Here is a 24,433-nt window from a genome sequence, read left to right as displayed (position 1 = left end):
GGATGAAATCTAATTCATTCACGATGTACCAGAAATCCAGGGAGACCACAGGAATGAATGTCCAGGACTCGGGGGTGGCACTGTCCAAGGAGGGCCCGGACTCCTTGGGACTCGTGAGCCCTGGCAGAGAGCTGCAGCAGCGCCTGTGAGGGCCTGTCTGCACAACACCACCAGGGGCTGGAGCCGTAGCACAGCGGGTGGGGCATTTGCCTTGCATGCGGCTGACACGGATTTGATTCCCAGCATCCCACATGGTCCCCCCGAGCACCGCCAGGAGTAATTCCTGAGTGCACAGCCAGGAGTAACCCCTGTGCATCACCAGGTGTGACCCAAAAAGGCAAAAAAAAAAAAAAGAATGGTGTCAGTACAAGGCCAAGGGCTGCACCTCACCCATCCCAGCCTCCCAGAAACCCGCGCCGACCAACCGTGCAAGCTCACTTACCCGGAAAGCACCGCGTGCTGCCCGAGACAGTCCACAGACATGGCGGTCGCCTGCGGGGGGAACACAGATTGAGTTGGGCCAGGGCGGCCACTCCGGCTGGGACCAGCAACCGCCGCGGCCAGCAGGGTACTGGCAAGAGATCAGTCCTCAAGCAGTGAACCCCGACACTGAGTCCCTTCTGGTCACATGTGAACCCCACAATTCACCTTCTGAGTCGGGGCGGCTGCTACCTGCCCCGAGGGGAGCCCCTCCCCCCAACAGCAGGACCGCAGCCACACAGGCCGGCTCTGTCTACCTCAATTGAGCACGGAGGTTCCGGAGCCCCTGGGGAAGGTGACAAACAAGGCCACTAAGAGCCCCTTCTGAGAACTGCCCGGCCCGAACCACTGTGTGCTTGTGCACGCACAGACAGGGACACGCACAATCACGGCTGCCCCCTCCAAATCCATGGTCACGCTCTTGCCTCTGAGACACTCGCTGACATTCAATCTGAAATTGCTACCAGGCAGAACTGGTTTCCGTTCCCCAGGCTCCCCAGGTCCCGGGGGCTCCAACATCCAGTTCCCAAGAGTTCCCCCCAAATCACACAGGTGTGCACTCAGGTACGGAGGACATAGTTAGGCCGGAGTCATCTCTCTGGCCAAGGTCGCGCCCTGCCATGTTCTCGGGACATGACCGGACACCACGTGTGCCACTGTTTGATTACCAGAGGCTCTTTCCCGAGGATTCTCCTTTTGAACCTCCTGCTTCCCCCGCCCATCACAGAGAGTAAAGAAATTCTCTCCCCCACCTCGGGCTCGTTTTACTAATGGCGCCTCACATGTGTCGGTCTTCAGAGACATGCCACTGAGGAAGGAATGCCGAGGAGACGCCAGAAGGGTTCACCGAGAGCAGGAAAGTGATCATTACACATCCTTCGTTCCACCGGAGTTGTGAGCAGAGAAAAGCCCAGCTGGAAGAGCGGGCAGCAAACTGAGATGCTATTCCCAGAGCTCTCTCACGCGGTTTACAGATTAATGGGAGGAAAGCGGCAAGACGGCGCCCCCAACCAGGTGGAGAATGTCTTTCTGGAGGGTGTGCTGTGACAGAACCTTAATATGACCCCCAATCCTGAACCCCCGGTGCACACACTTTCTCTCCGTTACTCGAACACTAAGTGCTGCCATGAAGAGGCTGTGAAGGCCAGTGTGTTTAAGGTGAAGGGCACGGGGAAAGGCATACCTGATAACCTTCCACCATCGGCATCGCGAGCCATAGGCCCGAGAGAGAGAAGGAAAGAGAACAAGAGGAGAGAGAAAGAGAGAGAGAAGGAGAAAGGAGACAGAAAGAAGGAGAGAGAGAGAGAGAGAGAGAGAGAGAGAGAGAAGAAGGAAAGTGCCTGCCATGGGGGGGAGGGGCGAGGGAACTGGGACCACTGGTGGTGGGAAAAGTACACGATGAAGGGGTGGGTGCTGGAACATTATATGACTGAAATCCAACTTTGAATGAACAACGTTGTAAATGTGTATATTACTGATTCAATTTAAAAAATAAATGGAGGGGCTGGAGTAATAGCACAGTGGGTAGGGCATTTGCCTTGCACGTGGCCGACCCGGGTTCGATCCCCGGTATCCCATATGGTCCATCCCCCAAGCGCCACCAGGAGCAATTCCTGAGTACAAAGCCAGGAGTAACCCCTGAATGTTGCTGGTTGTGACCCAAAAAGAAAAAAAGTGGAAAAAATATATATATACACACACTAACACTAAACTCAAAAAAGGCAGGGGGAAGGACCAGAGCGTTGTACGGTAGCCAAGGTGCTTGCCTTGCACCTGCCCGGCCTGGGTTTAATTCCCAGCATCCCAGACAGTCCCCCAAGCAATGCAAGGAGTAAGCCCTGGGCTGCACCAACGTTGCCCCCCTCAAAAATAAATTGATAATAAACAAAAAATAAAACAGAGAAGGCTGAAGCAAGTCACGTGTCCATCAGCAGACAAGAGGTTGTGGTGACTGTGACAGGCTGTGACAATGAGAAACAAACCAGCCACCTTTCTTCCAGCGCCCAGCACAGGGAAACTCAACAGAAGCAGAATCATAGAGGTGGCTAGGGACAGGGCGACGAGTGAGAGATGGGGGTTAACGCTGGTTTAATGACCAGAGTCTCTCATTCTGTTGCTTTGTTTATGGGCCATGCCCAGCGATGCTTAGGGCTCACTCTGGTGGTGCTCAGGGGACCATCTGGGGTGCAGGGATCAAACCTGGGTCGGCCTCTGTACCCTATCTCTGGCTCCCAGAGTTTCTTCTTTGGAAGAGATGGCAAGGTTCTCAAGAGGGGGCAAAGGCGAAAGGACCCCGGAGCCGATCACATGGGCCTCCAGAGGAGAACATCCTCCACCGACACTTGCTTTCCGCGTGGAGACAAAGCAGTGCCTGCTCTGCCGACCTGCAGTGTCCTGTGCTAATAAACAGATGCTGTTTCCAACTGCACCGCCGGGGATGCAGTGACAGGACGCCGAAAAGGGTGATCTGGATAATTATATACAGAGACGCCGCCGTGCTCTTTGACTCCGTGATTCCACCTCCACAATCAGCCCCAGATACAGCAACACTCTTCTACACAGAGCTGCTTACTTCGTGTTCTCTGCAAGTTAATTATGTACCTCCATAGAGTGGAATATTCTGGAAGCATTAAAAAGTGACACCAAAATTGCAGAAGTCAAAGCTAACAAATACAGCAGCATAAATCACCACATGACCTTCGCGGAGGGAGTTATTTTATCAAGGGGAAAGGAAACCACCTGCCTGAGCTTTCCTCTCGCCTCACTGGGGCGTGGGGCGGCGGTTGGGGGGGGCGGACGACACCACTGGGCTCAAGGGAGGAGCATGGGCTGGGCCGGGCCCCAAGGGTCGAGAGAGGGAGGTGAAACTAGCCTGCGGGTGCAAAACCTGGGGCTGTGTGTGGGCCAGGGGGACCCTTCCCCAGGCCCACCCCCCTTTATGACACCGGACAGAGATCAGCTAAGTCAAAACCTCAGGGAGTTCCGACATGTTCCCACTAGCTCCCACACACTCAGCGACACCAGTGGCGCATCTCTGGGAAAATCCCTCGACCTTCCCGGACTCGGGTTCCTAATAAAATGAACGGGCGCGGCGGCCCTTGCAGACGGCGCCCTCAGCCCCGGGGCCCCACCTGTCTGGTGAGTGACATCTCGCAGGCAGGCTTTTCCACAGAATCCTCACCGTCACCGATGTGCACTGACCACTATGTGGTCGTGTGTCCCACCTGAGGGGCACAGAGCTCTCTACGGCACAAGGGTGGGCAGGACCCGGGTTGGGCTGGCTGATGGCAGGCGCCGGGGAACAGGGCCCGGGGGAGTGCTCCTAGCCTCCCTACTGAGAAGTGCAGCTCCCGGGGGAGTGCTCCCAGCCTCCCTGCTGAGAAATACGGCTCCTGGGGGAGTGCTCCCAGCCTCCCTGCTGAGAAATACGGCTCCTGAGGAAGTGCTCCCAGCCTCCCCACTAAGAAGTACAGTTCCTGGGGGAGTGCTCCCAGCCTCTCTATTGAGAAGTGCAGCTCCCAGGAAGTGCTCCCAGCCTCCCTACTGAGAAGTGCAGCTCCCGGGGGAGTGCTCCCAGCCTCCCTACTGAGAAGTGCAGCTCCCAAGGGAGTGCTCCCGGCCTTCCTTCTGGGAAGTGCAGCTCCCGGGCCTGAACCTTATGGACAAGGTGGTTCCTGCGAGCACCAGCTGTCTTCCCGGCGCTGGGGAGCAGGCCAGCCGGGGGACACCTGTGCGGCTCCTGGCCAGGGAGGCAACGCCCCGGGTGGCCCGCCTTGAGACTGCTGGAACCTCCTGCCTGTTTCCTCCGGACTGCACACCCACCTCCCGTTGCTTTCGCCTCGCAAGTATCTACTGTCCGACATTCTAACTCAGCACAGCTCTGACTCCTCCAAGAGGCACTGGGAGTAGTCTGGAGATTCCTGGACAGGCAGGAGCTGTCAGTCTTGTTCGGAGATAAGGAAATGAGGGTTGACAGAAGTAACGAGCCTGCCACAGGCATGGCACACCTGCAGCCGCTCAGCAACGGGAAGATGCGCTTCCCTCCTCTCTCTCCATCACTGCAATTTTTATTATTAATATTAGTATTATTATTTGGCCTGGGGGTGACAAATGACAGTGCCCAGGGCTTACTCCTGGCTCTGTACCCAGGGGATCATACCCTACAGGCTCGGGGTGCTGGGGATCAAACCCAGGTCAGGCACATGCAAGGCAAGTGCCCTATACCTCTGGAACAAATCGCTGTATCTTCATTTGGTTTTGTTTTCTTTGTCTGTTTGGGGGTCAGATCCAGTAGTGCTCAGGGGCCCCACCTGGAGGTGTTCAGGGATCATGCATCGCCAGGGATGGAACCCAGGGCTTCTGCATGCCAAAGCAAGTCCTCAGCCCTCTGAGCCATCTCCCCAGACCCCCCGCCAGGACACTGTTATGACAAGGAATTGTGCTGATGCTTGGAAGGATAACCTGGAAGGGGGCAGAGACTGTGGTGCAGGAGAGTGACCCCAGACTTGGGGCAGATTCCCCAGACATACTGAGCCTGAGCTCCCTGGCAGGTGTCCAGGTGCTGGCCTCCAGCAGACAGCTGTGGGGTCTGCACTTCCCCTCTTCATCTCAACGGTCACATATGTCCTCCCAGTGCATTGCACCCCTCCGCCTGCGTCTCTCCGGGAATGGAAACTGTTTCCATCTCAAGGGACTTTGCAAAATCCGTAAATGGCAATTATTGAAAATTTAAACTGAAAATTCACTTCAGGCCAGACAGCTGGAGCTAAGCACCAGTGAAGCACTCTTCACCAGCAGAAGGCGGGCAGCGGGCCCTGGCACTGCAGAGGTCCTACTGCCGGGAGGACCTTCGAGCACAGAGGCGGAAAAAAGCCCAGCGCACTCCCGTGTATCATGTGACCCAAAAACTAAACTGAAAGAAAGACAAATACACTAGCCCTGGGGCAGAGACGCAGCTCAGAAGTTAAGGCACCTGCCTCGCGTGGGCCACAGGTTCTATCGCCAACACCCCATGGTTTCCTGAGCACGACCAGGCCGCGCGGCCCTGCTGGCCCCGAGCACGGCTGAGCTTAAGCAGAAGCACTCCGCCAGGCCCCAGCTTTGACGCCACCCGCCCTGGCTGGCCAAGTGTCTCCCACAGCGGGGCCCCGATGCCGAGAGCACTCCGTGGGGTTCCCCCCGACACACTATCTCGGCCACACCAGCTCCATTCCAAGTACTCAGCAGGCACGTTTCCATTAGCACAGAAAATTCTACCGATGGTCACAGTCTAGAAGATGATCTCTGAGCTGCCTCTCAGTTCCCTGATTCCAGAGACCACATCAGAGTCACTGCAAAGCAGCACAAGTTCTTCCCTAGTGTCCGGGCATGACAGTAGCTCAAGGGACAGTGCAGTAACGCTGGCAACACTTGCACCGTTTTGGAGAGTTCCATCTTTCAGGCTGGAGCTTTTCTCTGAAAAGTCTAGAAGCTTTTTCTTAAGTTGCTTTTTATTTTTCGAAGAAGAGGGGAGTGTCTGCGAAGTGTGCTTTTCTGGCCTTTTGCAGAAGGCACTGGCTGAAGGGCACTAATGGTTTCTTCCCACATTAATGAAATCCTTAATAAAACGGGTCCCTAGCCCCTCCCGATCACCATCGGAATCCACTGCAAAACCACACTAATTCACACGGAGACATCCGCTTCCAGCTAAAAATCAGAGAGGAAAAAAGAAACTCCCACAAGGCCATCAAATTACCCCACCGACTGGGCCCGGGTCCTCATCCTGTGGCAATTGCAGCTGGGGTTTAATTATTTGACAGGACTTCAAGGCTTCCTGATGGATGTGGCAGCACCCTCTCCTCGGGAGCCTCCAATTAAGGCTCCTCGGAGAAGCAGGCAGACTGCCTGGGTGTCTGCGAGAATTAGAGGCCCTGCAGATTAGTAGCTTCCCAATCAGCAGGTGCTGAGGTACACCGCGAAAGCAATTATCCGGACGGGAAACAGGAACAGGGTGCTTTCTCCCTAATCCTGGCACCTCCCCGGGCAGAGCAAGCGTCCCAGGGACAGTGCCCACAGTGTGAAGAGTTGCAAGGACCTTCCACGTGGCAACAGCTGCTCAAGTCCTGCACGGCCCCTCCATCAACCCCCTGATGGCAAAAGACAGAATGAGGTGTTTCGGGGGTGTTTGGGGGGTTTGTTGTTTCAAGGGCTATACCCGGCAATGCTCAAGGCTTACTCCTGTCTCAGCACTACAGAATTACTCCTGGTGGGGCCTAGGGGACCATATGGGATGCTGGGAGCCACCTGCAAGGCAAATGCCCTACCCGCTGTACTATCTCTCCAGCCCCAACAATAAAGGCCTTAAGGGGTGGACGAGGCAGGAGTGTTCATTTTGGGGGCCACATCCTGTGGTGCTGAGGGGCTACTCCTGGCTCCATGCCCAGAGGCAGTGTCCAGGGAATTCCAGGGACTATATGATGAAACCAGAGCCAGCCACGTGCAAATCACTAGCCCTGGTCCCTGTACTCTCTCTCTCCAGTCAGAAAATGAGGTTTTGGAAGGAAGAACCCACACCCCCCTCTTGCTGAAATCCAAATGGAACCTTCAGTAGATGGAGGATTGCCACAGTTTCCGGCTGTGTGGCCCTCGCAGGAAGAGAAGAGACAAGGAGCTGGGGACTGGTACAGTGGGTAGGGCACTGCCTTACATGCTGCCCACCAGGATGGCCTTGATCCCCACAGACTCCATATGATCGCCCCAGCCCGCCAGAGTCAGGAGTAAGCCTTAAGCACCAGTGAGTGTGACCCCAAGATAAACAGATACAGAACCGGTAAGTGAATGAAATCCTGGCACGCGGGAGTATTAAATGAAGACATGAATAAATAAAGAGAATCTCCTAGACATGGTCATAGGTGCTGCAGCTGGAGGAAAGTGATGTTCTCATAGAAAGGGCCGCACAGCATGAAGCCAAGAAGGATGATATGCCCCTCAAAAGCCCAGGGGCCAGCAGGCCGTGCCCAAACTCCAGGACCCAATGGGAGCTGTTGGCCAAGGTGCTTGAGAACAAACAGGGGTTAGTTTCACCACTTATTATTCTTTGTTTTGTTTTGAGATGCCAGGCATCAAACCTCAAGCCTCACGCATATAAGCAAACTTAAGGGCTGTACCAGCGAGCCACACCCAGAGCCTCAATTGCACCCCTTTGGAAAACAATGGGTCAATATTTACTTCTCAGGCAGGGTTTTTTCATGAAATACAAGAGAAAATATACATATATATATATGTATATATGTCACTTATACAAGGCATATGGAAGCCATGAAACAGAAAAAACATTTTAAAATATATACATACATATATATACATATATATGTGTGTATGTATGTATGTACATATATATCCGGGCAGGAGCAATAGTACAGAAAGTTGGGCATTTGCCTTGCACACAGCTGACCCGGATTCCATCCCCGGCATCCCATATGGTACCCCCAGCACTGCCAAGAGTAATTCCTGAGTGCAGAGCCAGGAGGAACCCCTGAGCATCGCTGGGTATGACCCAAAAAAAAAAAAAAAAAATCCTCACTAGAGAGATGAAATTCCCCTCGGGCAGAGGCTGAGTAGCAGAGCGCATGCAGAGCATGCGGGAGACCTGGGCACAACCAAACCAACCGAAAACGGTGCTGCGAGGCTTACCCACGTGCTTGTCACTGGGCTAGGCATTGAATGCAAGACCTCAAAAATGGCTCGTGCCAGCCGAATGAAGGAGGAACTACTCCCGTACTCTGTGAGGGGCACTGCACCCTGGCTGGGCCAGGATTCGAGGCCGGGCAATTCGTCCGGGGCTCGTACCCACCCCCTGGCCGTGTTTCCCACCTCGATGCCAGGGCACCACCGAGACAAGCACTTTCACAGGCAGTTTTGCAGCTGCTGCTGTTGTTGATTACGTCCACTCCCAAGTCCCGGGAGGCGGGGTGACGGCCACGCAGCTGCGACGGGCGCTGTCACCTAACACAGCCCCGGGTGGGCAGAGACCTCCCCGCACGTGCGTCCCCTCGGCTCTTCGGCAGACCCCTCCCTACCCTGCCCAGGACACCCCCAAACCCGCACCACCGCTCCCGACGGCTCTCGAAGCTCCCCCCACCCTCGCGGGCCTGGCACCTGGCCGGTACCCCCTTGCTCATCTCCCCAACCCGCACCGGGGGTCGCCCGACACCTCCAGTGAAGCGCCTGGCAGCGTGGGGGAAGGGAACCACTGAGGGCGCATGCCCAGAAGGTTCTATTTGCCCCCCCCCTTCCACCCGCCTTTACCCACCTCCCCACTCACCTGGGAGTCACGAAACTCCACCACCACGTTCTCGCTGCTCCATCGCGCCGCCATCTCCCGCGCCCTGCCGCCTCCCGACCCCCCGACCCCGCGTTCCGGGGTGCAGGGAGTCCAGAGCAGCCCGCGAGTCAACCCTGCCACGCCCCGTTCCCCACTTTCGTCCGACCGCAAGCCATTGGCTCACCCAGACTCAGGCTCCGCCCCCTCCCCCCGCTCCTCCAATTGTGGCACCGCGCCTGCCCCCAAACAGGCACGCCCCCTCCACTTCCGTCCCTCAGCTGGTGTCACCCACGCTCCTCGAGGCTGTGCACCCACGCCTCCTGCCGCAAGTGCTGCCGGGAGTTGTAGTTCCAAGTTGGAGTCAAATCGGGTAACCCGGGAAGAACTTGAAGACCAGGATTTGAGGGAAGACAGAGCTTGCCCTTCCCTATCTCCTTACTGGTGTCCTTGGCAAAGCCCAGTCGGTTTACAAACCAAAACTCGACAAAGATGCAATTCCAAATTATCTCTTCCCCTGAGACCGGCCATAAATGCATTGGAAATGCTCTATTTATTGCTCCATACAATATCTCCTGCCAAAGTATCCATTACCGCGGGTCTGTCTCCAGGATAGTTCAGAAGTCTCCGGAGGCAAAGCCTGCTTCATAATTCTCTAAGAAATTGCCTCCCTTTCACCTATCATTCGAGTACAATAGAGTTCTCCAGAAATGCGTGAATGGTATAAGAAACCAGAGCTTCCCTAGTTAGAAAACTAAAGGAGATTTGCTACTCTTCTTAATAAAAAAAGGTTTTGTTCCAGAAATATAGTCATTTCTCATTAATCAAATGCATTATTAATGGAATGTTTGTTGATTTTTAAATATGAAGGGACCAGAGGAAGGTCAAGAGGCTGACCTCACACTTTGAATACTGGAGGCTAGTTTCCCTCCCTGTCACCACACGGTCCCCTGGAGCACAGCCGGGAGTACTCGCTGAGCACGACCAGATATGGTCCCCAAATATAAAATAATAAAACTAATTAAATAAATAATCTTTAAAAAATCAGTTTTGATTTAAAATGATCACTACCAATAGATAAAATTTACAAGAAAGTATTCTTTCCTAGGGCTGGAGCGATAGACAGTGGGTAAGGCACACTTGTATATGGCTGACCTGGATTCTATCCTTAACACCACATATAACTCCTCACATATCCCCCCTGACCTAATCCCAAGCCCTATCAGATGTGGCCCTCCTCCACAAAAAAAAAAAAAAAGAGAGAGAGAGAGAGAAGGAAAAACAAGTGCTCTGACCCTCTTTAATAACCCTTAAGATCAAAAGGGGTCCTGAGCTCACAAAACTTGAGGGTGGCTGTGTCAGCCTGGGGAGCAGTGATTCAATTCTCTTTTCATTCTCAGCCTCCCCAACCCTCGCTGAACTGGTTTAACTTCAGTTTCTCTATAGAAAGGGAACATGAACTACTGCGTTTGGTGGTTTTCAAAGGAGTTAAGTACAGAGCCTGGACTGTATCCAGTAATTCAGGTGTAAACTATGATTATTGGTGTTATTACCAATACTTCTCTACGGCAAGAGATGTGAGCAGAGGGGTAGGCTTCCTCTCCCTTCTGGACTGCAGGCGTCCCAGCAAACCTCCAGTCCACACACACTGGGACAGTGGGTCTCTGTCAACAGGTCAACACTTGGTGGCATTTGCTGTGTTTTTTAAAGACTTGCAAGCAATGTGCCAGAAGAGGACAGCCTGAAGGAGGGTCTGGACTTGGAAACCTAAAAGAAAGGTGATTTTTTTATGCTCTTCCATCTAATATTAGAATGTTTTGTTTGTTGATTTTATTTTTGGGTTACACCCAATAGTGGTCAGGACTTTGCACTCAGAAATTACTGCTGTCAGTGCTCTGGGGACCATAGGAATGCTGGGATCGAACCCAGCTGCGTGTAAGGCAGATGCTCTACCTGCTGTACTATTCCTCTTGCCCCTAGTATTGGGTTTTAATAGAATGCACTAATAGAAAAAGGCATGTCAGCAAGTAAAGTGTGAGCAGAGACCCAAAACTGTGATGCAGTGATGAGTTCCAGAGACAGACAGGACGGTGGGACGTAGGCCTGGCATGCATGAGGTCTTCAGTGAGCTGCCCCGCACTGCAAAGAAAGTGACATAACAACAACAAAGACATAAAGCAGTTCTCCAGCTGGCATTCAAGGTGCTGCGCCTCCTTCATGCCTTCAAAATATGTGACACCTTGGGGTCGGAGCGGTAGTACAGTGGGGAGGGCATTTGCCTTGCACTTGACCAACCGGGGTTTGATCCCTGGCATCCCTCTCATATGGTCCCCAGAGCACTGCCAGGGGTAACTACTGAGTGCAGAGCCAGGAGTAACTCCTGGGCACCACTGGGAATGACCCAAGAAGCACACATCCCCCCAAAAAGAAGCAGCACCATTTATAATTTGTCTCTTTGACATTTTTTTTTTAACATCCAGCAATACTCAGGGGTTACTCCTGGCTCTGCACTCAGGAATCATTTCTGGCAGTACGCAGGGGACCATATGGGATGCCAGGGATCGAACCCAGGTGTCAGCTTCATGCAAGGCAAACACCCGACCTGCTTTACTATTGCTCCGGCTCCAGTTTCTTTGACATTTTCAAGCTCCAGGAGTCCAGGGACTAGGTCACACAGAGCAGGGCAACTGTCCCTCTCCACGGTGAGTGCATATTCAGGACTCTCCATGAACGGATGCGGAGAGCAGATAAAATCACGGCGCAAGTGTGCTGCATTCTGGCCGGGTCAGAAGGGCACCTGTGAGACAGGAGTGATTTTGAAAACTAGACAAGGTCTTGATTCTTGTCATTCTTCCTTTATGTTCTTCCTTTTCTTTTTTTCTGGTACCAGGAATTGAACTCCAGGTCTTAAAGGTATAAAATATGGGTTCTGTTTCTGAGCCCTTTGCTTCCCAGCCCTTTGTTTTTACTTTCTTACACCTAAAATGAATCAAGCATCATTCTCCTTAAAGATACTTTGGCTTGGAGCAGAGAGGTAGTTCAGCAGGTATGAGCCCTGCACACCATCAGGAGTGATCCCTGAGCACAGAATCAAGAGAAAGCCCTAATACCATCAGGTATGGCCCCCAAACCAAGGGGGAAATTTCCTTCAGTTCCTTCCCACTCACTTACAGTTAGTCTCACACCCTACAGCCCTTAGAGAACTCTTTCGGGGTCAGGAGCTTGAACGCATGCGTGGCATGCACAGGACCCAGGTTTGGGCACCACGTGACCCACCAAACATGCTTCGGTGCCCTGGAGGCCCCTTGCACCACGAGAGAGGCTGTAAGTCCCCAGAATAAAATTCCAGCCCTAACCTCCACACTCCTGTACAGGTTGTTATCCAACAACCAGGTCCTTAACAATTCTCCCTTATAAAAGGCTTCAGCTACGCACCCGAGGGATAGATAGCTCAAAGGGCTGAGCACGTGCTTTGCACGAGGTGGGTGGGGAGTGGGGGTGGGGATCAGGTTCAATCCTCAGCACCTCTGAGAATCACGGGAGCAACCCTTAAACACAGAGCTGGAAGTAGTTCCTGGAAACTACCAGATGCAGCCCCCAAACCCAAAAGATTCATAAGGCCGGGGAGAAGGCCACCTGCAAGCCAGGCACAAGAGCAGGGAGAAGGAAAGATAAGGAATGCTGTCTATGGGGCTGGACGATAGCACAGTGGGGAGGGCGTTTGCCTTGCCTGCGGTCGACCCGGGTTCGATTCCCAGCATCCTATATGGTCCCCCTGAGCACCGCCAGGGGTAATTCCTAAGTGCAGGGCCAGGAGTAATCCCTGAGCATCGCCAGGTGTGACCCAAAGAGAGAGAGAGAGAGAGAGAGAGAGAGAGAGAGAGAGAGAGAGAGAGAGAGAGAGAATGCTGTCTAGAGGGGCTGGAGCTATAGTATAGCAGGTAGGATGTTTGCCTTGCATGCGGCTGACCGGGGTTTGATTCCCAGCATCCCATATGGTCCTCTGAGCACCACCAGGAGTAATTCCTGAGTGCAGAGGCAGGAGTAACCCCTGAGCATCTCTGGGTGTGACCTGAAAAAAAAAAAAAAAGAATGCTGTCTAGGGGGAAGGAAGATTGCTCGAGGCCTGGAGTTGCATGCTTTGCATGCTGGAGCCCTGGGCTCAACATCCAGAATAGCAGGGTCCTCTAAGGATTACAAAGAACAACCCCTGAGTACTGAACTGGGAGTCATCTCTAGCACACAAGAAAGAAAGAGAGAGAGAAAAGAAAGGAAGAAAGGAAGGAAGGATGGAAGGAAAAAAGAGAAAGTGTTGTTTGGCATAATCAGGCCATCACAGAGGACTGAGTGGATTAATTCATCTAATACATCATGTTATTATCGCTTTGCTTTTTCTGCCTAGGATATAATAGGTGCTCAATTAGTTGTTGTTAAAGGCACAACTTCAGCAAGATCAGGTTTTTGGCTATAACATACAATGCATGTATGGCAGGATGCAGTGCAAAATACAGCGGGAAAAGTTGAAAGTGTTGCTTAAGAAGGTCCCTGCTAGCACCAGAGAAATAGCACAGGGTAGGTAAGATTTTTGCATGCAACAGAACCTGAAAAAAAAAGAGAGAGATAGCTCCTGCTTAGGACTTTGGGATTTAATTTGCATGTAGAATTCGGGGTGGTGACAGAAAGAAACACATGGCTCTAAACTCAACTGCGGGTCTGTGTACCATTCGGTAATTGTTCCCCACTGAAACCAGTGGGACTGTCCTTGTCTGAGCACTTTGGTAGCCCTCCCCAGCTCCCAGCATATCTGTCTGTTTCTCAAAATCTGCCTGAAATGGTTCGCAGGCACAGAAAGTACTTTGGGTTTGGAGTCCTTGGTGCGCTCTGTTCTCTCTCTGTTCTCTTTCTTAAATGTGCAAATCGGCTGGTTGGATTTTTGAGAGAGGGAACATAAGCCCCTTTCAAACTGTCTCCTCAGGACTTTCCTCTCCATCTCCCTCCCACTCTGTCACAGGAAAGAGAGGGCTCTTGGGAGCTAAAGCCGAATCTTCCTGGCACTGTCTGCACGGTTGTGTGTCTCTGAGAGACACATGTGTACATCAGGTGTGTATCAGTCTCAAGGACCGAGGGTCCCTTATCAAGTAGAGTTCAGCTTGCTGATGAGACAAACCGTCCTTATCACCAAACACTGTCTCAGGAGGTCACTTGCTCTCCACACTGCAGGAAGGCAGCCCCAGAAATCCTGGGCATTGGCTGGTGCTTATCGGCTGCTAGCCTTGGAGTTCCAGCAGGATCCTTTATCTTTCTGGCCCTGTTTCCTCTTCAGCAGAATGTGCAGTTCACTGAGCCCTTAGTCAGTTACACCATGTGTCTTGGGACCCTGCCCTCCTGCCCCCTGCTCTGAATCAGAATATCTTGCTGGACATTCTGTGTGCTCAGCCCCTTGCTAAAGACATCTGGTTGCTTGTTACTCTTGTTTTGTTTTTGATTTTGTTTTGCTTTGGGGGCCACACCGGTCAGTGCTTAGGGTTTACTCCTGGCTCTGATGTCAGGAATTACTCCTGGCGATGCATGTGGCACCATATGGGATGCCAGGGATGCAACCTGGGGATGCAACCTGGGTCGACCATGTGCAAGGCAAGTGCCTTACCCTCTGCTGTGCCACTGCTCTGCCCCCCATTACTGTTATGTTTCTATTGTCTTCCTTTCATTTTTTCTCCCTTCTTTGTTATGTTTTGAGGAGGGGCACTCCCAGCAGTGCACAGGAGCCACTCCTGGCTCTGGGGAACCGTGTGATGTTGAGGGTCAAACCCAGGCCTCCTGCATGCAAAGCGTGACTCAGCCCACTGATCCATCTCTCCAGCCCCTAACATTCCTTTTTCCAAGCAAAACTATTAAAATGTAAGGAGCTCTGAGAACTTTGGGAGAAACTTTCTGATTTGGAGGGCGAGGGAGGTCCTTCTTCCCACCCCTCCACCCCCAAGACCCAGGGAGGAGGTAACAAGTTACAAGGATTCTGAGAATCATAGCAAAGCATTTCTTCCACTTTGCTTTTTGTTTTGTTTTGTTTTGTTTTGGGGGCCACACCTGATGGTGCTGGTGCTCAGGGGTTACTCCTTGCTGTGTGCTCAGATACCACTTCTGGGGGGACTCAGGGGACCATATTGAGTGTCAGGGATTGAACCCAGGTCAACCACATGCAAGACAAGCCTCATGCCCACTATCTCTCCGGTCCCCACCCCCCTTCCTATAACCTTTGAGTCCCAGATTTTCATTGTTCCTGGCATGTTTAAATCTGGGCCTTGGCGGTGTTGATAGGCACTCTTCTGACAAGTGATGTTATCAGCCCTTTCTCCTGACTGCCCTTGCGGGAGGGTGAGTGGTTGATTAACCTGTTTCACAGCTGAAGATGAGCCAGGAAGTGGCTTGCCCAGAGTCAGTAGGGGCCTGGAGACAAAAAAAAAAAACAAAAACACAGAGGCCCCAAAGCGTTTCAGGTCTCCTGCACTTGCCTTCAGGAAGTTCAAAACAACTTGACATGATGGGGGTTAAGGCACTTTCCTTGCATAAAGCAGGCCCTGGTTTGACCCCTGGCACCCCACGGTCCCGAGAAATGCTAGGAGAAGCCCCAAATTCAGAGCTCAAAGTAGCCCCAGACAACTGCCAAGCGTGGCTCCCCAATCGAAACAACAAAGAAATATCTCACATGACACCACTTGACACAGCCTGAAGCCCCTTCATTTAGTTGTTTATTTGCAGGTGTTGGGACTCAAAGCCGGGGTCCTGGCCTGCTAGGCGTGTGCTCGACCTCTGAGCCACATGCCCAGCCAGACTCATTAACTTTCTTTTCTTTTCTCCTTTCTTTTTTTTTTTGGGGGGGGGGAGGAGTCACACCTGGCAGTGCTCAAGGATTGCTCCTACTTTTGCACTCTGGAATCACTCCTGGTGGGCTCAGGGGGCCATATGAGATGCGAGGGATTGAACTTGGGTCAGCCACATGCAAGGCAGGCGCCCTACTATCTTTCTAGCCTGTAACATCAATTACCTTTAACCAAGAAGGTTCCTGGACAGACCATCCAGGGGGTAAGGTGCTGGCCCTGCATGTGGCCAAACCCAGTTTGATTCCTAGCACCACACCTGGTGCCTTCAGCGCTGCCAGGTGTGACCCCTGAGCACAGAGCCAAGACTAGGCTCTTATCACCGCTGAGTGCTGCACCAAAACCAAGAACCCAACCAAACCAAGAACCTGCAGGAGAAACTTGAGACAAAACCCGTACTAGACTCAATGCAACAGAAGAGCCGATGACTCTCGTCCAAGGTGGCGAGCTCTGGGGTGCCAGCCCGTGTCACTCTACAACTGCGAAGGTTAGAACGAAGCTCTCAAATGAACGACGAGCCCTGTGCAGGTGTTTCCTACTTTCAGTCCGCCCTGGGAATGTGGCCTGCACAAGTGCACAGAAGCTAACCAGGGCCTTGTCCCGGCCTTCCAGGGCAGCTGAACGTCTAGCCACTCCCTTCTAGAGAGGAGATGCTTTCCTGCAGTTCAGACTCTCGGCTGATTACTGAGACTGGCTCACGATAACCTGGATGCTGGAATACAAACCTTATTGTCCAATTATTCTTGTGCACAAAGAAACACAGCTGTGAAGCAGCTTTAATCCTTTTTATTCTGTTGCAAAGTGGACAGAGAAAACAAAAGATCTTGGATAAGCATGTTTACTGTGAACCGCGGGAGTCCAGCTCCGCGCCTATTAGCTATGTGACTTCCCTGTGCAAATGTGGTTTATATTGTACATGGTCCCATCTATCCATCTATTTATCATCCAAGCACGCAGCCATCCATTATCTCTGCATAGCTCAAACACTAAAAGGTAAAAAGCCCTATAATACAATGACATTGAAAATCTCTCTTGGTTTTTACTTTGGACGCCCCCATGATGCTCGGGGTTTATTCCAGACTCGGTGTTTGGGGCCACTCCTGGCTATTGCTTAGGGGAACACGTCATGTTGGAGAGTAACCCCGGGCTCATGGAGCTGACTGAAATATTTCTCCTCCATCTTGTCACCTACTCAGCAATTCCTGCTGTCCATCCCCTGGGACTGCAATATGTTGTTTCATGTTTTCATATTCTCCTTCCTGAATATATAAGCAGAGAAAAACATGGAGATCTTTACTTGGGAAGAGGTCACATTCCCTCATTTTTTGAGACATGGCATTTTAATGCTCATTAATCATTGCTCACTATTATTAATGATCATGGCGTTGATTAAACATCCCTACTTCTCTGTCCCTAAGGATATGCTCACAGGGACCCACGGGCCATTCTTGTCTGGCCCTTTGAGGGGCCTTAGTTTTGGATCCCATCTCCTCCTATTGAAACCCTCTGGGATTTCATGCTTTCTGTTGAATGTCATGCTCTTTCATCTTCAAACAGGCTCTTCCCTTCGCTCGGAACGTTCTCCTGAAGCACAGTTCTCTGCCTACCGCCCCTTCCAGCTCCCGTGTCTGCCTTATCTCAGACCTGGGCTTACAATCGCTGTCAGTGCCTGTTTCCAGCCTTTCCATCAGCACCGCGCTCGCTCTCCCAGCCTCCGAGCACACTACCATTCACCCGTTCGTTCAACAGATGCTCAGCGTCTGCTGTCTGCCATGCACTGCCAGCACACTGCATTGCCACTGCAGGTACACACACACGTGTGTGTGTGTGTGTGTGTGTGTATACATATATTATAGTATAATGCTATATATATTTCCTATATTGTACTATAATTCACCTATTTAAGTATTCAATTCAGAGGATTTGGGCGCATTTACAACCATGACTGCTCCCATGATCCAATTCTAGAATATTTTCAACTCTAAAAAGCAAGTCCAGGGGGCTGGGGAGATAGCTTAGGAGTTAGAGGTGCATGCCTTGCATGTATCAGGACCGAGTTTTGTCCCAGAAGTGCATCTAGCTTTCCTTGACCACAGAACTTCTGGGTGTGCCCCTGAGTACCACTGAACTAAATAGCCCGGCCTGGTCGGCCCAATAGCGTCAGGTGTGCCCCCTGGGCCACTGGAGCAGTGCTTGAGAGGCCCCAAATAAAAATGGAACAAGTCCAAACAAAGTACCAGGAGCTGGCTCAAAGGGCTGAAACAGATGGGAGCCCCAAGTTTGATCCCTGATACTGCATGTTTTCCTGAGCACCACCAGAAATAGTCCCCAAGCAACAAGAATGTGGGTACCCCCCAAATAATAAAGGAAAAGGTGGAGTCAGAGAGGACAGGAATTACAGTTCTTGTCTTACATGAGGCCAACCCTGGTTTGAGCCCCAGTACGACATGTGGTCCCCAGAGCATGACCAGGAGTGACCTTTGAGCACAGAGCTAGGAATAGATCCTGAGCACCACTGGCTATGGCTCAACCCCTGTCAGCCAAAAAATAAAATAAAATGAACCATTAGCAGTGCAGTCACTCCCCAATCTCTGCTCCTCCAAGACTCTGGATACCATTAAGCTTTCTGAATTAATGGACTTTTCTGAACACTTCTGTCAAGCGATTTGCTCAGTATGTGAACTACTGGGATTGATTTTGTTTTCCAGGGCTTCATACTTTAAGACATTATGATTACCTTCTTGTACTTGTATGGTTCCCAAGCTTGGTTCATGTTGAAGCAAGTTATCACCAAGCATCAGCACTCTGTTTCTTTCAAGACTAACAGTCTACTGCATAGCTATGCCACATTTGTTTCTTTCATTCACCACTTGATGAATACTTGGGTTGTTTCTTTTCTTCTGTTCAATCTGTATGGGCCACATGGGGCAGTGCTTAGGGGTACTTTAGCATGGTGCTCAGGACTCAGTCCTGGCTCAGTCCTTTGGGTGGGTTTGGGGACCATGCTGTGCCCGGGACGAGAGCTGGGGCTCCATTCCTTCAAGTCCTCTCCCTAGCTCCTTTCTATTTTAACATTACTGCTGTGAATATTCTTGTAGGAGTTTTTAAAATTTGTTGTTGCTTTTTGTTTTTGTTTTTATTGGGCCACACCCAGCCGTTCTCAGGGGTGACTCCTGCCGGTGTATGGCGGGGAAGGCAAGTGGGGGAGGATGACAACCATATGGGATGCTGTGTGCAAGGCAAGCCCTACTTGTTGCATTATCACTCTGTCCCCCTAAAATTTGTTTTCAGATGTCAAATCCAGAGTCTACCACTGAGCCACATCCCTGATCCTCCTATACAAAGTTTTTTTGTGTGTGTGCACATCTGAGGTGGCCCTGGTGATGCCCAGCACCTTGGTGGGGCTGAGTCTTGCTGCATCACCAGCTTTGTACCATGCACCTGGTTGGTCGATTGCTGGAAGTATTCCCTAGTACTGCTTGGGAGCACACACATCTGGAAAATCAAGGTCAGAGGTAGATCACTCACTTGCCTTGCAAAAGTGGGACGCAAGGTTCTGTCCGTGGCACCTGAAAAACAAACAAACAAAAAAAGGTGAAATCCTTCCTAGCTGCATTACTCCGTACTTTCCCCCTTGGCACCTCTAAGGATCTTTAGTGCCAAGCTTGAGCTGAGGAACGCTACTCACCTGCTTAAGCCCCAATAGGAAGTTCTGACCTACTAACTGTTAGCAAAATTCAAGATCGTAAGTGCCCGGAGTGCATCGTTTAACCACCTTGTGCGAAAAATTTCCCCAATGCTAAATCCTCTGATTTGAGGGGAGGAGGGTCCCTGGACGCAGGGAGAACCCCAAAGAACAGACAGCACGTCCACCAGAGGGTGCTGTGGGGGCAAATTTGTGCCGGGAGGGGAGCGTGACCGAGTGTCTCCGAGCCAGGTAGGCGTCTCGGGGAATTTTCATTCTTCCTGGTGTTTCCTCCCCTCCCCCTGGAACCACGGCGCCCCTCCCCCCTAGGTGCTTCGCGTTCCCCCTCCCCGCCGCCCCCACTCCTCCCTCCCTCCCCCCGCCCCCCGAATCATCAGCCCCCCGTGGCGGGGACCTCACGGACGCCCGCTTCCGCGGAAGCCCCTCCGGGCGCCGGCCGCGGGGCCGGGTGGCCCGGTGGGTGGGGACCTCCTTGGGCGTCGGCGGGCGCGCGCCGCAGGGGCCGCGAAGGGGTTAAGGCGGCGGGGGGAGGGGAGGGGGCGCGGGCCGCGCCTGCGCTCTGCCGCCCTCCATTGTCTGCACGGCGGCGAGGAGCGCCGGCGAGCGCAGCCCGGGAGCGAGCGGGGCGGCGCGGCCGGGGCGAGAGCGCGACGCGACGGGACCGCGGCCCGCCGAGGCCGGCACGGTGGCGGCGCCCTGAGCGGGGGACGCGGCCGCGCGGCCTGGCCGGGCGCCTCCCCGCGCGCGCCCGCCTCCCTGCGGCTCCGGCGCGGGGCCCGGGGGCGGCCTGAGGGGAACATGCGTGTGGCCGCGCGCGGCCGCCAGCCCTAGCCGGGCCGCTCCCCGCCGCTTCCGCCCGCCGCCCGCCGCCCGCCGCCCGGAGGTTTTATTTTTCCCTTTGCTCCTGCCCTTCTCTTTTCTCTCGGGCCTCGCCCCGCGCGCCCCTCGGGAGGGCTTTCGGCCGCTTTTTTGGACGCCCCCCGTATGCTCGCCCAGCCCTCCCCCGGCTGCTGAGGCGTGGGGGGGAGGGTCTCGGCCTCCACGTTCCCGCCCCAGCGGGGCCCGGGCGAGCATGGGGGGCAAGCAGAGCACGGCGGCCCGCTCGCGGGGCCCCTTCCCGGGGGTCTCCACCGATGACAGCGCCGTGCCCCCGCCCGGAGGGGCGCCCCACTTCGGGCACTACCGGGCGGGCGGCGGGGCCATGGGGCTGCGCAGCCGCTCGGTCAGCTCGGTGGCCGGCATGGGCATGGACCCCGGCACGGCCGGAGGGGTGCCCTTTGGCCTCTACACCCCCGCCTCCCGGGGCCCCGGCGACTCGGAGAGGGCGCCCGGCGGCGGGGGGTCGGCGTCCGACGCCACCTATGCCCACGGCAATGGTTACCCGGAGACGGGCGGCGGTCACCATAGAGACGGGATGCTGTACCTGGGCTCCCGAGCCTCGCTGGCGGATGCTCTACCTCTGCACATCGCGCCCAGGTGGTTCAGCTCGCACAGCGGTGAGTCGGCGGGCGCGGGGAGGACGCCGCCGGCGGGCGCCCTCGGACGCGGGCGTGGGCTCACTTGTGGATGGGCAGCGCCAAGGGCGCCGCGCCGGGTTCCCCAGGGCTGGCGCCCGCCGCCCCTGGGGGTAGGGGGTCGGCCGTGGCCACCAGCCCGTCGCCGCCTCGGAGCTTCCCCGTCTGTCACTGCCGCGGTGTCCCCGCCTCGCCGTTCCCCAGAGGGAGGACACGGGGGTGGGGGGTGGGGGGGTCCGGTTTACCGAGCGGTGCCACCCAGAGTGTGTGCAAAGAAAATGGGGAGCAAGTGGGGCTCCGATGGGGGGCTTTCACCCAGACGGAGGCGCCCAGTTTGGCCACCTGGCTGGAGATGTGCTTGGATGGTTTAAAATGGAGCAGCAAGGAGGCCCCTGGCAGAGACAGGTGTGGCCGGATGAGAGGAAGGCCCAGCCCGCAGCCTCCCTGGGAGGCCTTGAAGGATCAGGGCCCCGGAAGCTCGCTGCATGCTTGCAGTAGGCTTGGCTCACTCTTCCCTCCATCTTTTTCCTCTTCCAAACCCATCCCCTTCCATGCTAAGATCTTGATCCGGTCCTCCCAGCAATCTGTACCTTTGGGTAACAGAGGTGGGAGTTTATCGCTGGCACATGACCGGAAGAGGGTTCAAAGAATCTACGTGAATTCGTTTTGTGAACTCCTGGGGACAGGTCAGTAAAAAGCTGAAAGTGGATTTCCCAGTCTCTGGCTGGCAGAGCTTGGGGAGAAAACAGGTCTGTCTACTCAGCTAACCCGAGGAGCCAGGTTAGGCTTCTCTGGTCAAAAGGGGTGTGAGGCCTCTCTCTTGCTAATTGTGCAGTTGAGAAGACAAGTCAGAACCTTTGAGAGGGTTGAGAAAATGTAAATGTTGGATAGGAGAAAGGTTGCTTACAGGGATTTTTATCTGTTGCATCACTGCTCTAGGTGTTGTGAAATATGGTAAGGTTTTTTTAGATCTCTTTATTTCTGAAAATGGTCTGCTTTTTGTTTTTCTAACTTAGGATCCTCTTAGCACTGCCTTTTTGAATTGTTAGGGTGACATTTTAATCCTTGAACAGACTACTAGATAACATTTGGAACTTCTCTGACCTGCATTGGGAATCTGTCCTGAAAGAGACAAGAGGTTTGGCTATCTCTGTCACTTTCAGTCATTTGATTCACTTTGGACATCTTGAGATTAAGCATTCTTTCTTACAAAAATCAGTTTAAGAAGAATCAGCTATTTGAGATGATGTGGTTAAGTTTTTAAAAGAACTGTCCTTAGTTTCTGATTTTAAAGTGAAAGCTTAAAGAGTTCTCTATAAAATCACAGTTGTGTTTGTTATAAACTAAATGTAATCCCATAAAGGTTTGTCTACAGAAAGAGTTTTCTTATTGCTAATTTTTCCTCCCTATGCCAAGGACTGAATGTAGGACCGAATGCATGTTAGGCATTAACATTTAAGTTTGTCTCTTATTAGAAAATATATTCTTTTGTTTTGTCTTCGGGCCATACCTGGTGGTACTAAAACCTTACTCTTGCCTGTGTGATCAGGGATCACTCCTGGTGGTGCTTGGGAGACCATTTAAGGTACCAGAGGGATTGACCCCTGGTCAGCTGCATGCACGACGAGCGCCATACCTGATGTACTTTCTCTCCAGTCCAGAAATGTCTTCATTCTTACTCTGCTGCAAGGTCCCATGCCATGATTTGTGATTGGACTAAAAAATTTTAGATTCCTCAGTTCACAAAGCTCCTTAGTTATTAAATATTTCGCCTCCCCTTCCAGTTGTGTTGATGGCAGAGTGAGCCAGTGAGTCATGGGAAATAAACGCTGGAGCCGGTTCATCCTCTAGGGAGGGGTATCTAATGTGTTTCTAAGGGCTGGGGAGATAGCACAGTGGGACGGGACCACGAGTCTTCCATGCAGGAGACCTGGGTTTGATCTCCAAGTCCCCTGAGCACTGCTTGGAGCAACACTGTTGAACCGGGACTAGGCTTCAGGAACTACCCCCCAAAAAGAAAAAAAATGGTTTTTTGTTTTTTTTTTGGTGTGTGTGCATGCATGTGCAGTTAATGTATATATTCTTTAGGGGATGGAGAGAGTATAGGGGGTAAAGTGTCTTACATCATTTGAGTTTGGTTCCTCACACCTCCAGGAGTGATCGCTGAGCACAGGGCCACAAGTAGCCATTGAGCTACTGCCAGCTGTTGCCCAAGTCCCCACCCCCAAGTTTTATATGTGTGTAAACACACATACACATTTGGTTTTTGGTCCACACCTGGTGATGCTCAAGGGTTATTCCTGGTCTTGCACCCAGGAATCACTCCTGGCGGTGTTCCGGGGACTCTACGGAATGTCGGGGATTGAGCTTGGGTCAGCTGCTTGCAAGGTGAACATCATACCTATTGTACTATTGCTCTGGCCTCCCGATATATGTATACTTTATAGGGCAATCCTGTCTGTAAGACATTGATTGCAACTAGTCTGCCCTCTACTTTCTGTGCATTTCCAGTTGTTCTTGGTGGGAGAGAGTGGCAGCACCCTTAATGAGAATCTCTGACATAGGGATTTGTTCTTCTTACTTTTTTATTTGGGTCACACCCAGAGTGCTCGAGGCTCTCTTCTGGTTCTGTGCTCAGGAATCAAGGGACCTTGTGGGTTGCCGGGGATCAAACCCAGGTCAGCCGTGTGCAAGGCAAGTGCCCTACCTCTGTACTATTGCTCCAGCCTGAGATTTGTTCTATCCAAGAAATGAAATTAGGTTTTCCTGTGCACAGTTAATCATTGATTTGACCCTTCATATTTCCAGTCTGTTGCAATGGTGATTCTATCTCCCCTACGGACAAGGCTATGGGATTCTCCTTTTTCCTTTTTCTTTTGTTTGTTGCTGTAAAAAGATAACTTTCTATGTTGTAGCCTTTGAGTAAGGTTTTTGCTCTGGTGTCCTGCAAGTCAGAGGGTAAGAATTTCAGTGTCCAGTTGGCCAGATGCCTGGAGCTGATGTGATGATGTTTGTTGCTTATATTTTCAAGGTGCTTTTATCACTCTTCATGGGCATAGAAAGCCACCGCGAAGCAAAGGAAGTGAGGGGAGTTCTGTGTGCACTGGCCTCCCCAGAGGGAGTGAGCCGGTGTGTTCGGAGGTAGACTGTGGTTCCCAGCTCCTCCTCTGAGGGGCTGTGACCTTGGGGGAGACACATCCTCTCCAGGCTCACTTGGTTATTTTAAGGGTAGACGTGGTGGGGCCAGTGAGATAGTTTTAAGGAGCCAAAGACATACCTGGCATTCGGAGGCCCTGGGTTCTTTCCCAGAGCACTCCCCAGGGCTTGCCATGGTGGCCCCAGCACAGCTGGGCCTGAGCATTGAGTCATCTGAGAATTGCTGGCCATTTCCAGAGCCCCAGAGCTCTGCTTTCGGGTGCCCTGTCCCCCATCTTAAAAAAAAAAAAGATTATAAGAATAGGTGCAGTGATCTCTAGCAACCAACCTATAGAAGTTGTTGCTCAAATCCTGTGAAGGTTCCCTGAAGTTACACTTCCCTTCTCTCAGTCCCCCGGTGCCT

At 52.7% G+C, this 24,433-nt stretch overlaps 2 protein-coding genes across 7 annotated transcripts in view; one reads left to right on the top strand and one right to left on the bottom strand.

The window, feature by feature from the left end:
• WDR59 (WD repeat domain 59) overlaps positions 1-8,931 on the bottom strand; it is a 59,944-nt gene extending 51,013 nt beyond the window's left edge. For all 3 annotated transcript variants that reach the window (XM_055145955.1, XM_012932645.2, XM_055145956.1), the window contains exons 1-2: positions 8,783-8,931; positions 443-492 (exon numbers count right to left, since the gene is read on the bottom strand). In XM_055145955.1, the coding sequence (XP_055001930.1) occupies positions 443-492; positions 8,783-8,836 (104 nt within the window). In that variant the 5' untranslated portion in view covers positions 8,837-8,931. The remainder of the gene's footprint in view (positions 1-442; positions 493-8,782) is intronic.
• Positions 8,932-20,006: 11,075 nt separating this feature from the next.
• Positions 20,007-24,433, top strand: part of ZNRF1 (zinc and ring finger 1) — a 90,752-nt gene continuing 86,325 nt past the window's right edge. For 2 of the 4 annotated variants that reach the window (XM_055145221.1, XM_055145223.1), the window contains exon 1: positions 20,007-20,856. In XM_055145221.1, the coding sequence (XP_055001196.1) occupies positions 20,433-20,856 (424 nt within the window). In that variant the 5' untranslated portion in view covers positions 20,007-20,432. The remainder of the gene's footprint in view (positions 20,857-24,433) is intronic. The other 2 variants (XM_055145222.1, XM_055145220.1) reach the window with 2 other exon arrangements.

This window comes from Sorex araneus, chromosome 8, assembly GCF_027595985.1.
Source record: "Sorex araneus isolate mSorAra2 chromosome 8, mSorAra2.pri, whole genome shotgun sequence".
Lineage (NCBI taxonomy): Eukaryota > Metazoa > Chordata > Mammalia > Eulipotyphla > Soricidae > Sorex > Sorex araneus.
Note: the sequence above shows the minus strand (reverse complement) of the source record. Positions and strands in the feature narration are given on the sequence as shown.